General features: G+C 49.9%; 1 protein-coding gene and 1 pseudogene across 1 annotated transcript; one reads left to right on the forward strand and one right to left on the reverse strand.

Annotated features, from left to right (window-relative positions):
- Positions 1-417: 417 nt before the first annotated feature.
- Positions 418-6,014, reverse strand: ISL2 (ISL LIM homeobox 2). The gene is made up of 6 exons (XM_027572685.2): positions 5,864-6,014; positions 4,848-5,037; positions 4,310-4,572; positions 2,182-2,465; positions 1,437-1,604; positions 418-1,021 (listed from the first exon to the last, which is right to left on the reverse strand). The coding sequence occupies exons 1-6, from the start codon at positions 5,919-5,921 to the stop codon at positions 905-907; spliced, it is 1,080 nt and encodes a 359-aa protein (XP_027428486.1). The 5' UTR covers positions 5,922-6,014; the 3' UTR covers positions 418-904.
- Positions 6,015-15,860: 9,846 nt separating this feature from the next.
- On the forward strand, positions 15,861-16,767 carry LOC113910115 (annotated as a pseudogene).
- Positions 16,768-22,445: the final 5,678 nt, after the last annotated feature.

Below are 22,445 nucleotides of genomic sequence, written 5' to 3' on the forward strand. Positions count from 1 at the left end.
CCGGGGCCGCCGGGGGGCGCACCGACCCAGCCCCGCCCCCCGCGCAGCGCCCAATCCCCGCCGGGCCCGCCCCCGGCCGCGCGGGAGCCCCCGGAGGGGCGGCGCGCGAGGCGCGGGCACTAGCAGCCGGGCCCACCCCCACGGGACCTCGCGGTGGGCTCCGCAGGGCGGTGTTTTCGTTGAAACGAGCTCCAAGCCCCAACCTGCGTGGGTCCGGCCCTCCCGCTGCGCGCACAGCACACAGGAGCAGCATCGCATCGGGTTATTATTTTTTTATTAAGATCAAAATATCCATCCCACTGTGAACTGGCTGTTCTCACAATAAATAACAATAACTTACGTTTTGTTCGGCAAAGGCTCACACACTCTGTCCTCCGTCGACTGATAATTTAAAACATTTTCAAGGAAAGTCTCATTTCTACTTTTTTGCGGCAATCATGCGCTTTGGGGATTCATTGTCTGTTCCATTTGAATCGTCCCCGCTTAGAGCCCGGGCAAAGCTGCCTGGGGGCGCGGGGCCGGCTTGGGGTGGGGGCCCGCCTGAACGAGTTCATGTGGCCCAGCGCCGGATGGGCCCCGCCTGTTCTTCACGGGTAGGGGGCGCGGACAGAGCTGCGCTGGCCACGCGCAGCGAGGGAAGAGGAGAGGGCAGAGCTAACGCTAGTAAATCCCAAATTCTGGTTTTGAAAAAATAAAAGTTCTTGGAGCAGGGCTCTCCGGTCTGGTGAAAGCAGGTTGTATCCTGGAGCTTAGGGCTGTCCTGACCGCTTCTCTGTCCTCTCTCTTTAAATAACAATAATAATTACAAAGGCGAGAGAGTTTTCGGAGCTGGAATGGCTTGAGCATGGGTGAATCTCATGCAGGGAGCATGCGAGGTCCGCGGGCTGGCGAGGGTGGGGTCCTCTCACGTCTCCACGGGACTCGGCACCATGCTGTTGGGGGTGTCCGGGAGTTGCGAGGACAGGGAGGTCACATCGCTGCCGGAGGAGTTGCCTAGGGAGCCAGACTCAGAGAAGGAGACCTGAGGATGCAGAGACACCAGGAAGAGGCAGGTGAAGGGGCACTGGAGCTGCTGCTCCCAGGCCGCATACTCTGAATTCGAGGGTGTCCCTTAGGGACAAGCCACTGGCTGGGAGCAAGGCCTTCGGAGATGCGGGCCAGGTCCCCAAGCGCACGCTGGGGTATTAGGGCGGGAGCTCGGGTTGGTTAATCCCTCGACCTCCCTTGCGAGTGCTTTAATCCAGGGAGACCTGGTTAAGGGCGAATTATGGGCTGAGGTGCTGCTGCAGTCCCCTTATTTATCCCCTTATCTCTCGTTGCCTAGATCTGCCCCCAGCCCCTCATCCCCTGAGAAGTCCCTCCTTCCCACCTTGATCAAACAGCTAAATCCCACCCCTCCGAGTCCTGAGGCCCGGGTGGGTGGGGCAGGACCTCACCAGCTGCTGGAAGGCGGGTTGGTCCAGGTCACTCTGGAGGGCAAACTCGCTGAGGGCTTTCCACGGTGGCTGGTACGTCTGCACCTCGACTGCGCTGCCCTGCACAGCGCTCTCGTGACGGATGGGGCTGCCGGCCACCAGGGGCGTCCCGGTCAATCCCTGGAGGCTCTGAGGGACAAGCAGAAGTGGGGGTGAGGGATGCTCAAGTTAGGTCCTGCGACTCCCACCACACCCTTGACACTGAGGCCCCAGGCACTGGCCCGAGATTTGGGGCCTGAAGGGGTTTGGGGGCCTGAAGCGGTTTTGGCGGAGGCACCCCAACACCACAACCAGGTAGTCCTCCTTTGCCAGTTAAGATACTCCGGACCCAGAAACCTCCACCATAGTCCAGCCAAAAGTGGGGCCAACAGAGCAAAGGAATTCGAGGTCTCTGGGCCCATTTTTTGCGAGGAAAAGTGTCCAAACCAAGCCACGCCAAGACGACACAACCTGCCCCGACTAGCACGCGCTGCATAACCACGCCGCCTGGGGCTCGGAGCTGCGCCTCCAACTCAGGTCTGTCGCAGGGACAAGAAGATCCGACCGAGGGTACCATAATTAAGCAGCCTTAATCCCCAAGGCAAGCCTTGCTCTGAACTCGCAAACACACGCTATTTGGAGAATCCAGTTGCCCCTGGATCTCCCCAGAGCGCGCCCAGAACTCGGGGCCCCGCCCGACCCGCTCCTCCGGTGCACAGTCCCTCACCGTCTTGTCGTTGTGCTGCTGCTGCTGCAGCTGCTTCATGAGGATGGATTTCTTCTTGTCCTTGCAACGCTTGTTCTGGAACCAGACGCGGATGACCCGTGGGCTCAGGCCGGTCATCTCCACCAGCTGCTCCTTCATGAGCGCGTCGGGCCGCGGGTTGGCGGCATAGCAGGTCCGCAGAGTGTGCAGCTGCTTCTCGTTGAGCACCGTCCGCACGCGCGTTGTCTTCTCCGTCTGTTTGTGCACGTGCGGGCGCAGCGAGGGCTGCCGGCCCGACCCGGGGTCTGCGAGGACATGGGGACCAGAGGTGAGCGCCGGGCCGCCACCCGCCCGCCCAGTGCCCCGCCCTGCGGCGGCCGAGCCCTCCCAGGCCCTATTTCGTTTCTCTTCGATTCCGGTGACTTCGTTTTATTGTTCGTCTCCCTTTCCAGCTGTGCGTCCTACCCGGAGGGAGCCGTGCATTTTCGTCCCTTCCCCAGTTCCCGGAGCGGGCTGCCCCGGAGCTTGGTCCCCGGAGCGCCAGCAGGGCGTGGGAGTCCTGCGCCAGGCCGCTGCGGGACCGGAGTGGCAGCTCCCGCCTGTGCCTCCTCCACTTACCCGACCCTAGGAATGCCCGCTTGGGCCCTGCGGGACGAAGGAGGCCCTCCGGAACGAAGGAGGCCCTCCGGAAGAAGTCGGAGTTTCAGAGGAAGAGGAAGGAGGAGCTCCCGGGACTCTGGAGGGGGAAGGGGGCCGACGAGGGCCCGGAGCACGGCGCTGCTACGCGATTAGGGGGCTTGTCTCCCGCTCCTGGGGGCCTGCAAGAGCCCTTCCTCCTCCGTCGGAGACCACTTGGACAGGGTCGCGAAGACCCGACCTGGAGCGCAAATGGGCCTCCAGGGACAGAACGTTCTTCCCTGCCAGCCCTCGGGCCTCAGCTCCCGGGTCTCCTCCTTCAAGGTTCCAGGTTCCCCCGCCCAAAGGCTGCTCACCCTCCCGGCCCGAGCGCAGCCGCTAGCATTCCCGCTTGGTTTGGGGTTCTCTCAGCCCCGGGTAAATAAAGCCTGATGCCCGCGGCCCGCAACCCAAACCCGCAACAAACAAAAGGGAGCCCCTCTGAGACCCGAGATGGAGTGCACTCAACACCAGCTTCATCCTGTTTCACACCCCCATCCAAACCAGGTCCACACACCCATGGAGACATGCCGCACTGTTTGAATTTTTATCCCCCGGGCAGGCATAACTAGGTCTGGATAAATATTTACAAATATCCACCCAGCCCAATTTCCTCACTCTATAGGGGAGGCAAACCGAGGACCAGAGAGGGGAGGAGCATTACAAGACCACACAGCACCCAGAGGCTCAGCCTGGTGTAGAGATTGGTGCTTGGAGTCTGTGGCTGCCTGCTGGGAGCTGCCCAGCCTAAGGCACGATGCCTGACCACTGACGTGCACTCAGACCCCATCTCTGGGCAGCTCCTGATTAGGACCCAGAACATCCCCTGAGTATTTTCTGTGATCCCAAGTCCACTGTGCCGCCACACCCTCCTCCCGGAGAAGCACTTGGCTAAATTGTTCATCAAACTGGGCCTCAGAACACCAACACAGACACCACTCTTTGTTGGGGTGGCTAGCTAGCTAGCCTTCTGGCTGGCTGACCTCAGGCCCAGCTCTAGGATGGGAGCTGTATTCCTTGCACACATACCCCCAGGCAAACCTATCTTTCCTCTCTGGCAATACCAACACACTGCTTGAAATTCCCCATACACGTTCCCCAGACAGACACCACTTCATTTTCTGTTATTCACCCTCCTTCTCCTAGCCCCGTGTCCCAGTATTCCGGATCATGGAGAACACAATTCTCCACAATGCCCCCATAGGCACACACTCATATGCACACAATCCCGGTTTATGTTGACCCACGAACGAATTGTGTCCCACCCCCCCAACCCCACCCCCCCACCCCCCGCCCTGGCATACACTCGGCTGTGTTCCTAGCCACAGTTCTGCACTCACACAGAAGCACACAGTCCTGGCAAATGGAACCACGCACGAGTGACAACTCTTTGTCGGAGCACAAGCACCCCTCTACACACACGCACGCACTCACAACGGCGCCGGCGGCGCCGGACCCGGCGCGCGCGGCTTACCTGGCAGATGCAGGCCGCGGGCGCCGGGGAGCGGGCCGGGGCTGCGCGGGCTGCCCGCCGCGGCGCGCTCCAGCAGGAGGCCGTGGTCGGCGCGGCAGAGCAGCTCGTGCTCCCGCAGCGAGAACTCGTCGCCGGGCAGCAGCTGGCGGCTGCACACGGAGCAGCGGAAGCACTCGATGTGATACACACTGTCCCGCGCCCGCATCACCAGGTCGCTGCTGCTGAAGCCCACCTGGCACTTGGCGCACTTGATGCCGAACAGCCTGCGGGCCCAAGGCGCGGTCGGGGTCAGCCAGGGGCCTGAGGCCCGCCTCGCTTCCCGGGCTGCAACGGGCACGCGCGCCCAGGACGCTTTGTGGCCCACAGGGAGCTGGAGGGGACCGGCCCTCGGGGAGTTCGCGGGCCCAGACGCCGCACGGCGGCACACGTTCGTAGTGGGGGGTGGCCTTCTCCCCAGGCCTGGGAGCGCAGACGAGCCGCCGCCTGCAGCCCCAGCCCCGGCAGGCGGTAGCTGAGCCCCGGCTCTCGCGGGCCTCACCTGACATAGTCCCGCTTGCAGTAGGTCTTCCCGTCTCTCACGAAGCACGTGCACGTCTCGTCCAGGTACTGGCTGCACTCGGCGCACTTGAGGCAGGCGGCATGCCACTCCAGGTCGGGCGACACCCGCAGGATAAACTGGTCGTGGATCTGACTCCCGCAGCCCACGCACATGGCCGTCCCGGGCTTCTCTGCCGAGGAAAGGCGCGGGGCCCGCGTCAGGCCAGCCTGCCCGGACCCGGGCGGGCCTCGGCCACTCCAGCCCCAACCCAACTCGCTCACTCGCTCGTTCCCTTTCAAGAATTGCGATTACAGGGAAAAGCGGGTTTTCTAAACGTCCGAACAATTGGAAACGAAAAAACAAAATCTTCTGAATTTGAGGGGTTTTGTCTCCCCTTCACTCCCCCATTTTTTTTTTTTTGCTACTAAATTCATTTGGACACAGTCGTTTTATCCATATATCTTGTAACTAAAAGCTAATAGGTGAGAAGAAAGAATAAAAAGACATTTAAGCACTGCGGACGCCACCTCATCAATACTGAATGGTGATGTTCCGGCATTTCTGTCCACATTCTCCCTCTTACAGCGACTACCTCCAATCCCAACACAGACCCATCAGCTTTCAGCGGAGTCTCTTCTCGTCCTCTCTGACACTTCTTAAATATCCCAGATCAAGCTAGAGAAGTCTTCTTCGAAAAGCCGAAAGACACGCAAGCAAAAAAGCCCACATCCCCAAATCAAACATAATTGCCTTAGCGCAAAACAGAAGCAGATTTCACAGCCTGAGGTCAGCCTAGCAGCCTAACATTGAGAAAGAATGTTTAGTTGTAAATTAAAACAACAGGATTCCAAAGGATAAGTGGCCTGCAGGAGAAATGCATTCGTTTTGATTTTTCTCTCCCAGCGTCCTGTCAAATAGAAGCCACTTGTAGAATCCGCTAAACATTCTTCTGCATTAGAAATATTACATATTAAGCACACACACATACACAACCACACACAGAGAGAAAGACTTACTCTTGGAATGATCCCCCATAGCACCCAGAAAAGGATAATGAAAAATAATATCCACCATGCAGAAAAGAGATGTGCGCAAAGTGTGCAGCCAGGGCAGAAGGACGAGGGTCGCGCGCCCAGCCTCGGCTCTTTGGTAACTAACTCCTCCTGCCCCGCTGAGTTGAAGGAGCGATTCCGCACCGGCCCGCACGCAGCATGACGTCAGCACGCACTAGCCCGGGGCCGGAGCTGGGGGCGGGACCTGTGGCGTCACGAAGCTTCCCCAGAACCGCGGGGGATGTGGGGGAGGTAATGGGGACCTGGGGGCTGTTGGGCGGGGTGGCTTGGGAGGAAGGCGAGGGTGACGGGGGATTGGCTGCAAGGAAATGGGCAAACCCTGATTGGCCCGGAGTGAACAATGGAGCGCAGCCCCCTTGTCCGAAATCTACAAGGATCCTCTCTCTTGCCCCGGGTCGGGTTATCCCTGCTGGACCTTGCGTCACCGCCGAGCTGTCTCCGCGGCCACCGCAGCTCTGAGCTTCCTCTTGGACTTGCCGGACGGTCTCCCCAGGCGTGCCCGAGCGGGGTGATGGATACCTGGGGAGCGTAGGCACGGAGAGGCCTCTCCTTAAAATGTTCCCTTCTTTCACAAATAAAAATAAATAAATAAACAAAAAATCCACTGTTTTGGACTGAGAGCTGGGTGGAAAGGGCCGTCTATTTGGATACAACCATTACGGTCCCGCCGGTCACCTTTCTCTTCTCGTGCGCCTTTGTCCTCAGGGTCCAAGGCAGAGAGAGAAGTTAGAGAACGACCACTGGGGGGTTGGATAAATTCTTTTTGGATTTCCCCTTCCCTATCCCCTCCCACCCCGTGGAAAACTTATCCGAGTTGGAGCATTAGGTGGGTAGCGCCAGAACGCAAAATCCAGAGACGCTTATCGGATCCTGATTCGAGACCTGGGCAAGGAGAGGGAGGTTAATTTGACACGGACTCCCCTCATCTTTCCCCTTCCGAATAGCACAGCTCCTTCTAGGAACAGTGCTGGGGTCGAATGTGTGTCCTACTTCCCAAATAAGGGATTTTTATAAACTCTTCTGTTTCATTTCACAAACTAACTGCAACGCAAATAATCAGAAACAAATGTGGTGCGCGGGGTAATTTACTATCTGTGCAGCGGCTCGTGGGTCCTTAGAAAACCCAAGAGTTCTGAGCAGAGAGCAACCATTTTTTTCTTTCAAAGAAATCGCTGTGGGTTTTGTTTGAAAGGGTTCAAAGACTAGCCCATGAATTATAAATAACATGTATCTAACCATGGTGGCTGTTGTTTTCCCGTTAAAAGGTGTACCAAGAACTTGGTGCGCGCCTGGGCGGGACGCGGTGGGCGCCTGCGGGTAAACTGTCTCCACTGGAACCCCAGACCCCTGCCCTGGTCCCTGCCGGCCGGTGGCCTGAGGGCGCGGTGGAGCGCGGCGGCCCTTCTACTAAAAATCTAAGGCTGTTTGGCCTCGAGCCTCTAGGCTGCTCTCCGGGAAATGGGTGCAGCCAAGGGCGCAGGGAGAGACTGCGGGGAGCCCGGGCTAGGCCCTCCAGGCACACTAAGCCCACTGCCCGACGACGGTCCACCGCACAGCCGGTGAACGCCCATCCGCAGCCCGTGCTGTGTCTAGCGCTTCACGCTGGCCGTCTCGTCGTCGTCCCCCAAGGCTTCCGATCACGCCACTACCTTTGAAACGTGGTCCAGTCCCCGGTCTGAATTCGCTGTGCCGACAAGCTAGGTCTTGCGTCTTTGGCTCCTAGCTCCCAAAGGACGCACACCCTGAGTGTGTGTGGAGCAGGTCGGGGGGGGGGGGAGGGGCAATGCTGCTGCTGACTGTCTTTGTAAATAAATGAGGTCGAGGAGCGAGGGAGAAGGCAATCTGTGCTTCTGTCTGAGCCAGGCCACTCTGTGACCTAAGGCATCTTGTTTTACTTTTCTGTCCCTCAGTTTCCTCATCTGTGAAATAAGGGATAAAATAATAGCTATCTCTACTAACTGTAAGAATTAAAACGATTCTCTGGGAAAGGCTTAGAAGAATACTCGGCATATAGTAAGTGTGCAATATGTGTTAACTATGGTCATTATTGTTATTGACTGTGGCCTTGTGTTGTCAGCCTCTGTGTATGCTGCGTCTTTCCTGTGGGGACCCCTGTGTGTGGATGTGGAGGGGAGGTCTACATGTGTCTGTGTGTGCATCATCTGGATATTCCTGTGTATATCTCAGTGTGTGTTTGCTCCCTGTGGGTCTACTGCGGGGCGGACAACCAAAAAGCGTGGCCTGAGTGTAGAGTTTGTATACACATGATGTCTGTGTATCTGGGTGCACAGCCCTGTAATGGGGGGCACGAGGTGAGCATACTGGTGAGCTAGGCTGTGTGCCTGGACCATTAGCTTCTCCCTCAGGCCACCCGAAGCCTGGCCTGACTCCCAGCACCTGGCCAGGAACAAGGGAATAATCAATAACTCAAAGATGAAGGCCACCAGGAGAGGATGGATGGCTCCAGCAGAATCTTAGGCCTCAACTTTAAGCCTCTCCTGCCAAGAGAAGAAATTCATCATCACCCAGAGGAAAAAAACAATCTTTGTGACCATTTTAAGGGGAGGGGTGGCATAGTCACCTCTCCTGGGATGCCAGGAAGCCAAGTCAAGAATTCATATTTGTTCAGCCCCTACCAAGTGCAAATTCCCCGTTATTAGCCCACCAGGTCTTTACAGCGATGTTATGAGGTGGGTAATATTAGACTCATCCAATCCCCAAGGAAACTTAGGCTTCCCGAGCAGACACAAACGTGTCCAGTCACAGGCTAAGTTGGAGCTGGCATTCACAGCCAGGTCATCCTGGTTTCATCTGCCTTGCTGCTTTCACTGTGCCATCGAAGACCCTCAGGGCTGTGGTTCCACCACTCACCCCCTCCACCTCTCTGGAGCTATAAAACCAGCAGCCTGTTTCAAGATCCCCCAATGTGCATCTCCTGGGTCATAGCCCCCTGGGAGGCCAGCGCTGGTGTGAAAGGAGAGAAACCTCTTCCACTGGGACCGTCACAGGGCACCATTGATCTGGCCTGCCCAGTTTCTCTGCCTCCTGGCTGCTCCCAGGGTGCCCTTCTGGAAGAGGCAGGGGCCACACTGCTCTGCACATCCCAGGCTACTGCACGCAGGAGACCTGGGTGCCTCCTTTGCTGGGCTCTGGAGCACTGTTCTCACTTAGTAGGAAGAGAGCTTGAGCTCCATAGCTCTGTGTTATCCCATAAAACTAGCCCCAACTATGACCCTCCTCCTGGGAAGATTTCAGAAGCACAGAGAAGTCTCCCTGAATTTTTTCTCCCCAAATCTCCTCACCCCATCACTGCTGCCTAAAACTCTGTTCACGGTTCCACTGAAAGATCCACTTACTGTGCAAAGACCCTTTGCAAAGACCCTTGAGAAAGAACAGAATAACAGGTGGTCATTCACACTCCAGTGATAGTGGCTCTTACCCTGGGAACAAGACCTGAGGGGCCCAGAGCTGGGGGGGGGGTGGGGGTGGGGAGGATTGTCACCAAAGCGGGCCAGATCACTAAAATCAAAACAAAACAAAAAAAGCCAACTTTTACTATTTTACAGTTTTGCTTAGTCCTCCCATCCTTTCTCTTCCTTCTACAATTCTAGAACTGGAAAGCTGGATGAGCCTCTAGAGACTGTCTCTTCTGGGCCTGTGTTTGACAGAAAAGAAACTGACCCCCACAGAAGGAGTTCCTCTCCCTGCCTGTCCATGCGAGGCTAGATCCACTTGGGGGGCCCGGATGGCTCCGACACCTGCACACATGCGTGCACATGCATAGCACGCACATCCACACTGGACTTCCTTCCCCACTAACTGCCTTCCTGTCCTTACCTGCTTGGGAGACCTTCACTGGCACAAAGATGTTTTGTCTCCTTGTTTTCCTGGAGTCACGTATGTGCGGAGGGATACTGGGAATAACCTACCTCTTCAGTATCGTCACCATGATGGCTAACATACTGGCCTCTTGCTTGGGGCCACCTTCACATGCATGACTGCCCTTATCCTCACAACAATTCTGGAAAGAAGTTACTATTGTTGAAATTATCCCTACTTCACAGATGAGGAAACTGAGGCTCAGAGAGGTTAAGTAATTTGTCCCAGGTGACAAAGCTGGTGGAGCCTATGAACCAGCCTGTCTGCCTCCAGATCCTGCTTATGGAGTCACTGCACCATCTTGCCACCTGATCACTTCCAAAGGGGATGCCACAGGAGCGATGCCCCCCTAACACAAAGGAAGTTGATGCTTGTGGAAGGAGCATTAATCTTTACCATGAGTATCAGCAAGGAAACTGAAGCTCAGTGACCTTGCATCCAAGCAGGTAAGTGACAGAGATGGAGCCGGAAGCCAGGGCTCTCCCTGCTGGCATCCCTAGGGATGGGGTTCTGCCATTGTCCCTCTGAGGACCAGCCCCATGCCCAGAGTCCTCTACTTTTCTCCCAAGGCAATTGGAGATGTTGTAGAGAAGAGGCCAAGGAGGGCCTCAGCATTCACGTCCTCACCCACCATACAGCTCTGAGAGTGGGGTTTTGGTGTGGGATTTTGGCACCATGCTTCAGAGAAAGCAACTAAGACCTGAGAAATGGCAGAAACTTGACAAGTTTCTAGGTCTCCTGACATCCAAACCTGTGCTCTTGCCCCAGCCTCTCTTGCCTGCCTCCCACTGAGTCCCTTTGAGCACACAGGAACCCCATGGGGAACCCCATGGGGTGGTGCCACTGGGTCCTCTCTCCCTCCCTCCTGAGTCTGTTCCCTCTTCCCTAACCCCCATTGAGCACCTGCTGCAGGCTGGGTCCTGGGCTAAGCAATTGCAGACCACCTCATTTAATGCAGAGATCACACGCCTGTGAAGCCAGCTCTGCCTTGAAGGTGGGTAGGTCTTAAGCATTTTTTTAAAGATTTTATTTATTTATTGGCCAGAGAGAGAGAGAGAGAGAGAGCGCGCAGGAAGAGGGGCAGGCAGAGGCAGAGGGAGAAGCAGGCTCCCCGCTCGATGTGGAGCTCGATCCCAGGACTCCAGGATCTTGACTTGAGCAGAAGGCAGATGCTTAACTGACTGAGCCACCCAGGTGCCCCAAAGTTAGGTAGGTCTTATATTCACCGTTCAGCAGCTCAGAAATTTCAATATTTCTGATATCAAAAATCAATAATTTCACATGTTAATACAACCAGTAAGAGGTGGGACTGAGACTCAAACCCACACCCTCACTGATCAGTGAGACTAGTTGCAAACTTGTGCTACTGAGTCTGTCCATATGGGAATGGTCTTGTTTGTTTGTTACTTTGTTTACAATGGACATGTGTTGAAATCATTCTCTATTAAGAAACCCATGGTCAGGGTGCCTGGATGGCTCAATTGGTTGAACATCTGCCTTCAGCTCAGGTCATGATCCTGGGGTCCTGGGACTGAGCCCCGCATCAGGCTCCCTGCTTGGCAGGGAGTCTGCTTCTCCCTTTCCCTCTGCCCCAGCCTTTTGTTTCTTTCCAAATCGCACGCTGAAGATAGCTTTAGGGACAACTGCTAACCCTAGATTTTGGGACTGGAGGGGGCCGTGGGAAGGAGCTGTGCCTGTTGTTTTGGTGGAAAGCTGCATTTTTCCTATCTCGCCAGGAGGGGGAGGCCTCGCCAGCTTGGCACTGCCTGGGAGTGCTTCTGAGCCTCTGGCCGGGCACACTGGTGTTCCAGGCTGTCTTCTGCCAGCCTGCAGCCTCGCTGGGCCTCCCTTCCAGTGCTCCGTTTCCACCTAGAACGATTCCTTCCCTTGCTGAGATCCAGGTAATGGGTAACATGAAGAAGAAAGGGAGGAAAGCAACGAGGGAGAGACTGAGCTCCACAGGGAATAGATTCACCAAAGCAGGATTGGATGGTTGTTTTGCTGAGAGGCCAGCCTCCTGCCACATGGGCCAGGCTTCAGGTTGGGGCCCTGGATGGACAGGGTGTCCTTCACTGAAGCAGATAACACGGTAGAGAAGAGAGGAAAATAATGGCAGGAGACAATTCTCTCCTTTGACCAAACTCTAGCCAGGCTCCTCCGAGCCCTTTCTCCACGAGGCCTCAACCTTGAACAAAACACTAACATTGTTTCTAGCAGCTCAAGGCTGCATCCATAGGACCACCCTGCCCCCGCCCCCAAGTGCCTTCCTCAGAAAACTCAAGGCTGTCAAGAGAATTTACTGTTTGTTCCTGTCAACATCTGAAGATAGGGCCCCTGTCTCCCAGCCACTGTGGAGGGTAGGAACCCACCTTGGATAAGCACCAATTAGCAAACCCAGATGGGTTTCTCATGAACCAACCCCCGTTTCCTGCTTTTTGTACTTTTTCACTTCCCTGACTCTACTGAGCCCCTCCTGCCCTCCCCTCCCTATTCCCTCATTCTCCCTTTAAAACACCTGGTCACCTCTGTACAAGTCAAAGTTGAGTCCAGTGCACATGGGACTCTTGGCCCCGGTACTGTAGTGTATTGCTGATTAGAATCTGTTCTTGCCACTTGGCCTGGAGTCCGGCTTTGCTCACCTTTGACTTGGGGTCAGCAGGGTGGGGAGGGCTGCAGTGGAGGCTGGGAAGGCGTCCTGGAGGCCACAGCATCTCGTCTGAGCCCTTTGGGGTGAGTATGATTCTTCCAGGCTGATAAGGAGGAGGAGAGAATGGTTTCGTAGACAGAGGAAGTAGGCCCCACGACCAGTGTTGAGCCCAACGTGGGGCTTAAACTCATGACCCTGAGATCAAGACCTGAGCTGAGAGTCGGATGCTTAACTGATGGAGCCACCCAGGCACCCGTTAAAGGTTTTAAAGGACATCTTTTAGTCTTTCCAACACACATTCATAAGATGCTAAATATGTATTTTTTTTTCATAACAAGGACCAAACATTCATGCCCTATTTTGTCTCTTCATCACCTTAAAATAAAATAGGAATTATAAATGACACCAAATGTTTGGCTACAATCGAAGTCCATCAAGCAACAACTTAAAAAAAATGCACAGATGATCCTCTTTCACTGGAAAACATCTTCTGAAGGCTACAGTTACTAGCAAATTCCAAAAATAGACAATAAATGAGATAATAGAATCTGGGTTGTCACCTTTTGTCCAATGGGATTATCCGATGTCTAATCATAGACAGATTGTGATTAATGTGATTGTGGATGGGGCATTAATCCGATTCAGGAGGGAATCCAGTCAGATTTTCATCTGCTCCAAATGTGTAATTGGTTTGGAGGCAGCAGAAAAGCAGCTTGTACCAGATTTTGCCGCATCACGGTGATGAGGTCTATTTTGATCAGCTTGAGTTATGGACAATATAAATTATTTATAGCCACTTTAGACATGCCTTATACTTGTAAAGACCTTCAAAACAAAATCACGCTCCTCTTGCTGTTGTGGGAATCTCATTCAGCTGAATCCTGGTGCCCACAGCTTATAAAAAGCAAGGAGGAAAAGAGATTAAAGGCCGGTAGTTTCCTCATAAAGTACTGACTGAACATTATAAGGAGCAAGAGGTTGAGCCAGGCAGTAGAAAAGGCCAACGGATGCATACAAAATGGTCTTGGCCCCAGAGGATTTTGCTCTAGTTGAGAAGAGAGACCCAGCCTCAGGAGAGCACAGGCATCCACAGAAAGCAATATGTGGTGAGGCTCATTCAAGCTGAGTGTGAAGGAGAATTCCCTTTGAACTAGACAAGTTTCACGAAGGTGGTGGGATTTGAGCTTTAAAGGAGAGAAAGCTTCCAGTGTGGCCCATGAGTGAGGAGGGAGAGTGCCAGGGGCAGAGGCTGGGCTGCACATATGCCCCGGGTACAGGGAAGAATGGTCTGGGGAGAGCGGAGGGAGGGAAGGTGCTGTCATCGGTTGAGAAGCTATGCCCTGTGGATGGCGCTTCATCGATCTCCTTCATTCCTCGTGCATCAGCAGGGTGCTCTGGGCTAATAGCCTAGCGAAAAGTGGTATAAACAGGCAATGAGCTGGCTCAAACAACAAGCCCAGAGGTAGGGCAGACTGTATAGTTAGATGAGCCCGGGGTCTGAGGTGTCATCAGCAGGTTCTGTTTCCCTGCTCTACTGTTGACAGACTCAGCTTCATTCTGAGGGTGATTCTTATGGTCACACAATGGCTGCCAAAATACTTGGGACCATATGCCTCCTGTCCTTGACCAGGGAGAGAAGCTGGCTTCCTGGGGCTCTCACCAAAGAGCAAGGAAGCTTCTTTTCAGAATCCCCCAGAAAACCTGTTTTCTGTTCCATTGACCCACACTGGCTTAGATCTAACCCTTCCTGAACCAATCACTGACAAGGAATTAGGGATTTCCATGTTGGCTTAGACTAATCAGCACAGGCACATATACCCCACTAGTGGGTGCTGATATATGCTTAAGAACTGGCTCTTTAGGAAAGAACTTATATGCATACATATATGTTTATTATAAATTTATTGATACGAAGGAAGTATAGCAAATAATTTATAAATAATAATAAAATATGCAATTGTATTGTAATTGTAACTTGTAATTTGAATTGTAAATTGTAATGGTAATTGTGATTGTAAATATGTAATTGTAAATTCCACATAGCCAATTAATTCTTATAGAATACTTTCATTGATTTTTGCCAAACTTTTGCTAATTTATGGTTGCATAATTAAGTAAATAAATATCTTTCCTATAATTTAACAATAAACAATTATAAAAACATAGTAAAATTAGGGGGTGCCTGGGTGGCTCAGTCGGTTAAGTGTCTGCCTTCGGCTCAGGTCGTGATCCCGGCGTCCTGGGATCGAGTCCTGAGTTCAAGTCCTGAATTGGGCTCCCTGCTCAGTGGAGAGTCTGCTTCTCCCTCTCCCTCTACCTGCCACTCTGCCTGCTTGTGCTCTCTCTCCCTCAAATAAATAAATAAAATCTTTCAAAAATATACTACAATTGATATATTTTAAATGAAAACATTTAAAACCCTATCATTAAGTCAACAAGAAATGTAAAAAGTCTATATGAAGAAAACTTTCTTGACTAGGGCCATGTAAAACAAAAAACACATGGAGTACCAAAATATGTTCCAGTATAGAATTATATATATATATATGATGTCAGTTTTCCTCCAATTTATCTATAAATGTATAAATCCACAAATGTAATTTGGTATACCACAAATATAATTAAATTGCCAATGGAATTTGACATAATAATTCGACAGATAAAATGAAAAAAGAAATGTGTGAGAATTAGTGAGGACAGTTTATAAAAGAAGAGAAATGAATGGTGCTTTTCCCTATTAGATATTCAAATGCAATATAAAGTTCTAATAATGAAAATAGTTTGATACTAAAGCAGAATTTGGCAGATTAATTTTTTTATTTTTATTTTTTTAAAGATTTTATTTATTTATTTGACAGAGAGAGACACCAAGAGAGCAGGAACAAAAGCAGCGTGAGTGGGAGAGGGAGAAGCAGGCTCCCCACTGAGCAGGGAGCCCGATGTGGGGCTCGATCCTGGGACCCCGGGATCATGACCTGAGCCGAAGGCAGATGCTTAACAACTGAGCCACCCAGGTGCCCAGAACTTGGCAGATTTAATATAACATTGAGAAGGCCAAAAATCAGACTTTTGGTTTGATAGGAATTCAATGGAAAAACATTTGATGCATTTGAAAAAATTTAAAGTCAGACCTCTCTGCACCCCACCATTTACCAAAACCTTCTTCAGATGGATTAAAGATTTAAATGTAATGATAAAACCACAGAGGCACTAGACAAAAATATACATGACTCTTCCTGTAAACTTGGGATGAGGGTGGGCCTTCCAAGTGGCACAAGGAAGGTAGACCCCAGACGGGAAAGACCAATGAGTTTGACTGCATAAAAGTGCAATGACTGTCGTGCTTTCCAGGCATCCCTGTGAGGGTGGCATCCTCTTTAAACCCTGCATGGCAATCCCTGACGCACCACCATGATGCCCAGGGAAGACAGGGTGACCTGGAAGTCCAGCTGCTTCCTTAAGATCATCCAACTTTTGGATGATTATCCAAAATGCTTCACTGTGGGAGCAGACAACATGGATTCCAAGCAGATGCAGCAGATCCGCATGTCCCTCCGTGGGAAGGCTGTGGTGCTGATGGGCAAGAACAAGTCCATCCAAGGGCATTTGGAGAACAACCCAGCTCTGGAGAAACTGTTGCCTCATATCTGGGAGAGTATGGGTTTTGTGTCACCAAGGAGGTCAGTGACGTCACTGAGATCAGGGACATGCTGCTGGCCAATAAGGTGTCAGCTGCCGCCTGTGCTGGTGCCATAGCCCCATGTGAAGTCGCTGTGCCAGCTCAGGACACTGGTCTGGGGCCTGAAAAGACCTCCTTCTTCCAAGCTTTTGGCATCGCCACTAAAATCTCCAGGAGCACCACTGAAATCCTGAGTGATGTGCAGCTGCTTGAGACTGGAGACAAAGTGGGAGCCAGAGAAGCCACACTGCTGAGCATGCTGAACCTCTCCCCCTTCTCCTTGGGGCTTTGGGCTGATCATCTAGCAGGTGTTTGACAAGGGCAGCATCTACACCCCTGAAGTGCTTGACACAACAGAGGAAACTGCATTTTCACTTCCCAGAGGGTGTCTGTGTGTTGCCAGCATCTGTATGCAGCTAGGTTACACCACTATTGCATCAGTGCCCCATTCTACCATCAATGGATACAAGCGGGTCCTGGCTTTGTCTGTGGAGGCTGATGACACCTTCCCACTTGCTGAAAATGGTCATGGCCTTCTTGGCTGATCCATCTGCATTTGTGGCCACAGCCCCAGCCAAAGTTGAAGCAAAGGAAGATTTGGAGGAGTCCAGTGAGGATACAGGATTTGGTCTCTTAGACTAATCACCAAAAGCAACCAATTCAGCTAACTTTATTTGTGAAACAAGGAAATGTAGGCTTACTTCTCTTACCAAAAAAAAAAAAAAATCCAATGTTTATTGCTATTTATTTATGACAGACAAATGGGTTGATAACCTTACAAAAAAAAGTTTAATGGGGTGCCTGGGTGGCCCAGTCATTAAGCGTCTGCCTTCAGCTCAGGTCATGATCCCAGGGTTCTGGGATCGAGCCTGGCATCAGGCTCACTGCTCCGTGGGAAGCCTGCTTCTCCCTCTCCCACTCCCCCTGCTTGTGTTCCCTCTCTCACTGGGTATCTCTCTGTCAAATAAATAAATAAATAAAATCTTTAAACAAAAAAAAGGTTTAATGTATTAATGACTTAAATAAGAAAGTGATGAATGCTAACAGAAAAGTGCGCTGGAAAGAAGAAAAAATCATGATCAATTACACATGAAGAAATGATTGTTGCACCACAAACTCAGTAGCTTAAAATAACACCCATTTATTGTCTCCCAGTTTCTGTAACTCAGTAGCTTAAAATAACACCCATTTATTGTCTCCCAGTTTCTGTAACTCAGAACTTCTGTAACTCAGAACTGTAACTCAGAAGTTCTGTAACTTAATTGGGTTCTCTGCTCAGGGTCTTACAAAGCTGAAATGAGGTGTTGGCTGGGCTGCATTCTCATATGAGGCTTGACTAGGAAAGATAATCTTCCAAGCTCCCAGATTGGTGGTAGAATTAATTTACTTGCAACATTATGTCATGACAGCTTCCTTCTTCAAAATCAGCAGCAGCAGCAAGGGAGAGTGAGCGAGCGAGAGAGAAAGAGAGACAGAGATTCTGCTGAGTTGAGTTTCCAACTTGATGGGGACTTTTTTTTTAAGGTTTTTATTTATTTATTTGAGAGTGAGAGAGAGCACAAACAGGGGGAAAGGCAGAGGGAGAGGGAGAAGGAGACTCCCAGCTGAACAGGGAGCCCAATGAGGGGCTCGATCCCAGGACCCCAAGATCATGACCTGAGCTGAAGTCAGACGCTTAACTGAGTAAGCCACCCAGGTGCCCCTTGAGGGGGCTCTTTTAAAGGGTTCACCTAATTAAGGCCCACTTACTTTTCATGAACCCCAAATCAACTGATTAGAACTTCAATTACATCTGCAAAATCCATTCACTTTTGCTATACTTGTTAGAAACAAATCATGGGCATTCAAGGGGAGGGGATTATATAGGGTTTGGATCATTGGGGTTAACCTTAGAATGTACCCACCACATTAGTAACAAAAGAAAAGTGAATTAAAGCATTATGAGTAATCATTTTTGGCCTCTCACATTGGCAAAGATTTAAAAATCAAAAACCCCAAAATTCCCAGTGTTGGCAAAGTGTGAGAAAACCAGCCCTGTCATAGCCTGTTGGAAGGAGTGTCGAGGGGTACAACATTCTGAAAAGGCACAACAATCTGAAATGCAATTTTGCAAAACTTGCCAAAGACTTAAAACTCTGCAGTCTCTTTGACCCAGCATATCATCTGCTAGAAACTAGTCATGTAAATACTTACGGATAATGTACATAAAGATTTAATCTTGAGGTTGTACACTGAAGCTTTATTTATAATACCAAAAACTAAAAAAAAGGGGGGGAGGGGGATAAAAATGGACAAAAGTAAAAGGCTGATTAAATAAATTGCGGTAAATCCATATAATGGAAATGGACTGATTCACACGGTTTTACAGTTTGAGCCCCAGTGCCAGTCACCCCTGGTCAGAATTCAGGCTCTAGCATTTAGCAGCTCTGTGAAATGGGTGTGTACCAAAACCTCTCGGAGCCTCAGTTACAAAGATGGAATAATAACAGTACCCACCTCATTGGGTTGTTGTGAGGATTAAATGCTCATTCATGTACCTGTTGGGCCAAGTCAGCACCTAATTGTGGAGCAGGAGCGGGGAGGATGGAGTATCAATAAGTTACCAAACAGCTAATACAAAATAATTCCATTTTTGTTTTAAAGAGTTAAATGATAAACTCAGCAAATAGATAGAAAGTCATCTTTCAGACTGCTACATTTATTTTCTCTAAGAAGTGAGATTATAGAGAATGTCTATTTTCTTCTTTATGAGTTTTTAAATTCACCAATTGTCCTACACTATATACTTGTGACTTTAGAGGGAAAATACCCAAACTCTCTTTTTTTAAGGAAAGGAAAAGTAAGCCCTGAATGATCAGGAAGGCCTCAAGAATGAGGTAGGGATTGGACAGGTCTTGTATGACAATGGTTCTCAGACTTTTGGAATTCAAGATCTAAGAAAAAACAATAGGGACATCATATGGGACTGCCACTATTCTGTGTTGCTAGGTGAGACATCTTTTTATTTTTTTTAAGATGTAATTTATTTATTTGGCAGAGTGAGAGAACACAAGCAGTGGGAGCAGAGAGGGAGAGGGAGAAGCAGGCTCCTCACCGAGCAAGGAGCCTGATGTGGGGCTCGATCCCAGGACCCTGGGATCATGACCCGAGCTGAAGGCAGACACTCAACCAACTGAGCCACCCAGGAACCCCCGCCAAGTGGGACATTTTTAAAAAGTTACTATCTACTATCATCACTTGATATAAGAGGAAACATTAACACCAAAAAAAGAAAAGATTAGTTTCAGAATAAATAGTCCTTTCCATTGAGTTTTGTGAAAAACTCATTGCATCATTTTTATTTTTCTCATCTTGGGCTGAATATTGGGAACAACTGGGGTAAGGTCTTGGAAATGAAAAGGCAGCAATGTGGGCACTGTGGAAGGTCTGGCCCCAAGGCTCTCATTACAGTTTCATGGTGTGTGAGGTGAGTATGGAGACTCCTGAGGGCCAAGTGATGATTTAGTTCTCAGGGATCCTAATGACGATAACTTGAAATCCCTTTCCTAAGCACTGAGAATAGATCTGTGAATAACAAAGACAAAAACTCTACCCTTTCTCATGGCGGAGGAGACTATGGGTCAAGTGCCTTTCATTAAATCTATGAGATCAGAGGTGCTATCAGTCTCCTCTCCTGCATCTTCTACAGGACTGGTGAAGGACAGCAAGCTCAGCAAAGAACTTCTGAACCACAGAGACTTCAGGTGTCCTGAAAGTCTGGCTGAGGACATTACAGGGAAGGACAGCCATCCAGTGGGACTTTGGATGGTATCTCTTGGGCACCTGCAGGCTCTTTGCATCAACAAATGTTTTAGTATTCATTTCTATCTATGAGTATATTGGAAAGATATGCATGTTTTATTAAGCTCAGAAAAAGACTTCAATATTTATGTATAAAGCTCAAGCTTCACTTCAGCATTAAGAAGGCTAGCAAAATGCAAGCCTAATTTGATAATGTAGGCATATTCCTTTGCCATTAATCCCATGAATCATACATGTCTCCTCTAAGAGCCTGAAATCTGAATATTTTAGCACAAGTAAAGTATCAGGAAAGTAAAAACTCACTAATTGGGACAAACTGGGAGCAGACTGAATGCATTCTAGAAGATGTTAAACTCAAAGTTACCTTCTCATATAATCTATACATGTCTATTTATACATTATATTAAACATCAACAAAATTGACAGGAGATGAGTCATGGCCAAACAGAGGTCCCATCTTAGCTGCTTTCACATGGAGCTAAGATTGCCATAACTTTAGAACCTTGTTTATTAGTGTGCCTAGAGATGCAGCCAATGTCTGAAAGAAGAGTTTTGGAAAATAACCACTTTTTCACGATGGTAGATAAAATCAGTGTGCTTATTATACCTTTTTTCCACAGATGATTATAATGGATGTCTTTACTTCAGCTAGGATTCTTTTTTTTTTTTAAACAATTTTATTTATTGAGAGAGAGAGAGGGAGAGCAAGCAGGGAGAGGGGCAAAGGCAAGGGAGAGAGAGAATCCCAAGGAGACTCCACGCTAAGCATGGAGCCCAACACAGGGCTCGATCTCACCACCCTGAGATCATGACCTGAGCTGAAATCAAGAGTCAGACCCCAACCAACTGAGCTACCCAGGTACCCCTCAGCTAGGATTCTTATTATAAATTCGCAGCTTCTAAACTGAAAACTGCAAAGTCTTCCCTCTTGTAATTGCCACATATGGGGAGGGTTTCCCAACTTTCCCAAGTGGGAATTAGTTGAATTGTGTCTGTACTTCTAATTGACAAGGTCTCTTTTTATAAAGTACTTTTGTTTCTTTCTCATTAGGGGAAAACCTATTTCTTAAGCACTTACTATGAGCTTCTAGAATGGAAACCCTTGAGGGTGAGGACTATGTCTATTTTACCCTCTGGGCTCAGAATAGAGCCTGCATATAACTGCTCAATAAATGGTTGTTGAAGTTGTGGTGTCCAGGCGTCCCTGCTTAGGTGGTAGCCAGCTTCCAAGATGGCCTCCAACGATCCCTGCCTCCTGTTATTTTCACCTTTATGTAGTCCTCTCTCACACTCTATCAGGATCAGTGAGTGTGACCAGGGGAATATGGCAGTCAGGATGATATGTCACTACCAAGCTTAGGTTATAAAGGACTGCAGCTTACATCTTGGTATCTCTGTCTTTTTTTTTTAAGATTTTATTTATTTATCTGAGAGAGAGAGAGTACAAGTAGGGCAGAGGGAAAGGGAGAAGCAAACTCCCCGCTGAGCAGGGAGCCCGACACGACTTGATCCCAGGACCCCAAGATCATGACCTGAGCTGAATGCAGATGCTTAACTGATTGAGCCATCCAGGTGCCCCGGTATCTCTGTCTTTCTCTATCTCTCTGATCTCTGAGGCCTTTGGGAAAAGCCACATAGGTCCCTGTGGTAAGGCCTCCTGCCAACAGCTACCCAGGTGGTCTTGGAAGTCTCAGCCAGAACCACCCAGCTGAGCCATTATATGATTCCCTAACCCTCAGAAACTCTAATATAATAAATGTTGTTTCAAGATGCCAGATGCAGAGGGTAATTTGTTACACAGCAGTAGATAACTAGTACAATGTGAACTCCCACCCATTTCTCACCAAAACCCTATGAGGAAGGCATTCACAACACTTTCTGACCAGTGAAGATACAGAGGCTGGCAAAATCAAGGAACCTGTCTAAGACATCTTGGATATAAACTCAGGTCAGACACCTGCTATCAGAGAACAAAAATAACACATTTCTCTTACCCAAATAATCTTACCCTTAAAATCTGTCACTCTGTTATCATTTGGGATTTTGACATCTGGTAATAATAAGAGCAGTGACTATTAAAAATATACCAAGGGAAGCTGTTTGCATAACCCATAAATGTTCAAGGTTTCATGGTCATGATTTCCAAATAGAGAAATGACAACACATTGGAAGGAACAGATGAGTTGAAAGGAGAATCTAGAAGTGGCATAGTTAAAATCATCTCTGGGTATTTTTAGCACAAAGAAAGAAGTCCTGTTGGCAAACACTGCTAAAACATAGGACCATTTTCATGTGCTATATTTAGGAAGTCAGTGAATGTCAAAGCAAAACGATTGCTTGTTGAGAACATGGATGAGCTTTGAAAATATGAATATAGGCCCATTTCTATGTGGCCCTTATTGAAGCAGAGGAGGGGACCACCCAGAAACAGTACTCTGGGATCTAATCTCCCTCAGCCTCCAAATGCTAAGTGAAAAAGTGGGTCTGCTGTGCAAGCGCAGCTTCGACAAATCCTTGGA

Source organism: Zalophus californianus, chromosome 6 (genome assembly GCF_009762305.2).
Source record: "Zalophus californianus isolate mZalCal1 chromosome 6, mZalCal1.pri.v2, whole genome shotgun sequence".
Classification (NCBI taxonomy): Eukaryota; Metazoa; Chordata; class Mammalia; order Carnivora; family Otariidae; genus Zalophus; species Zalophus californianus.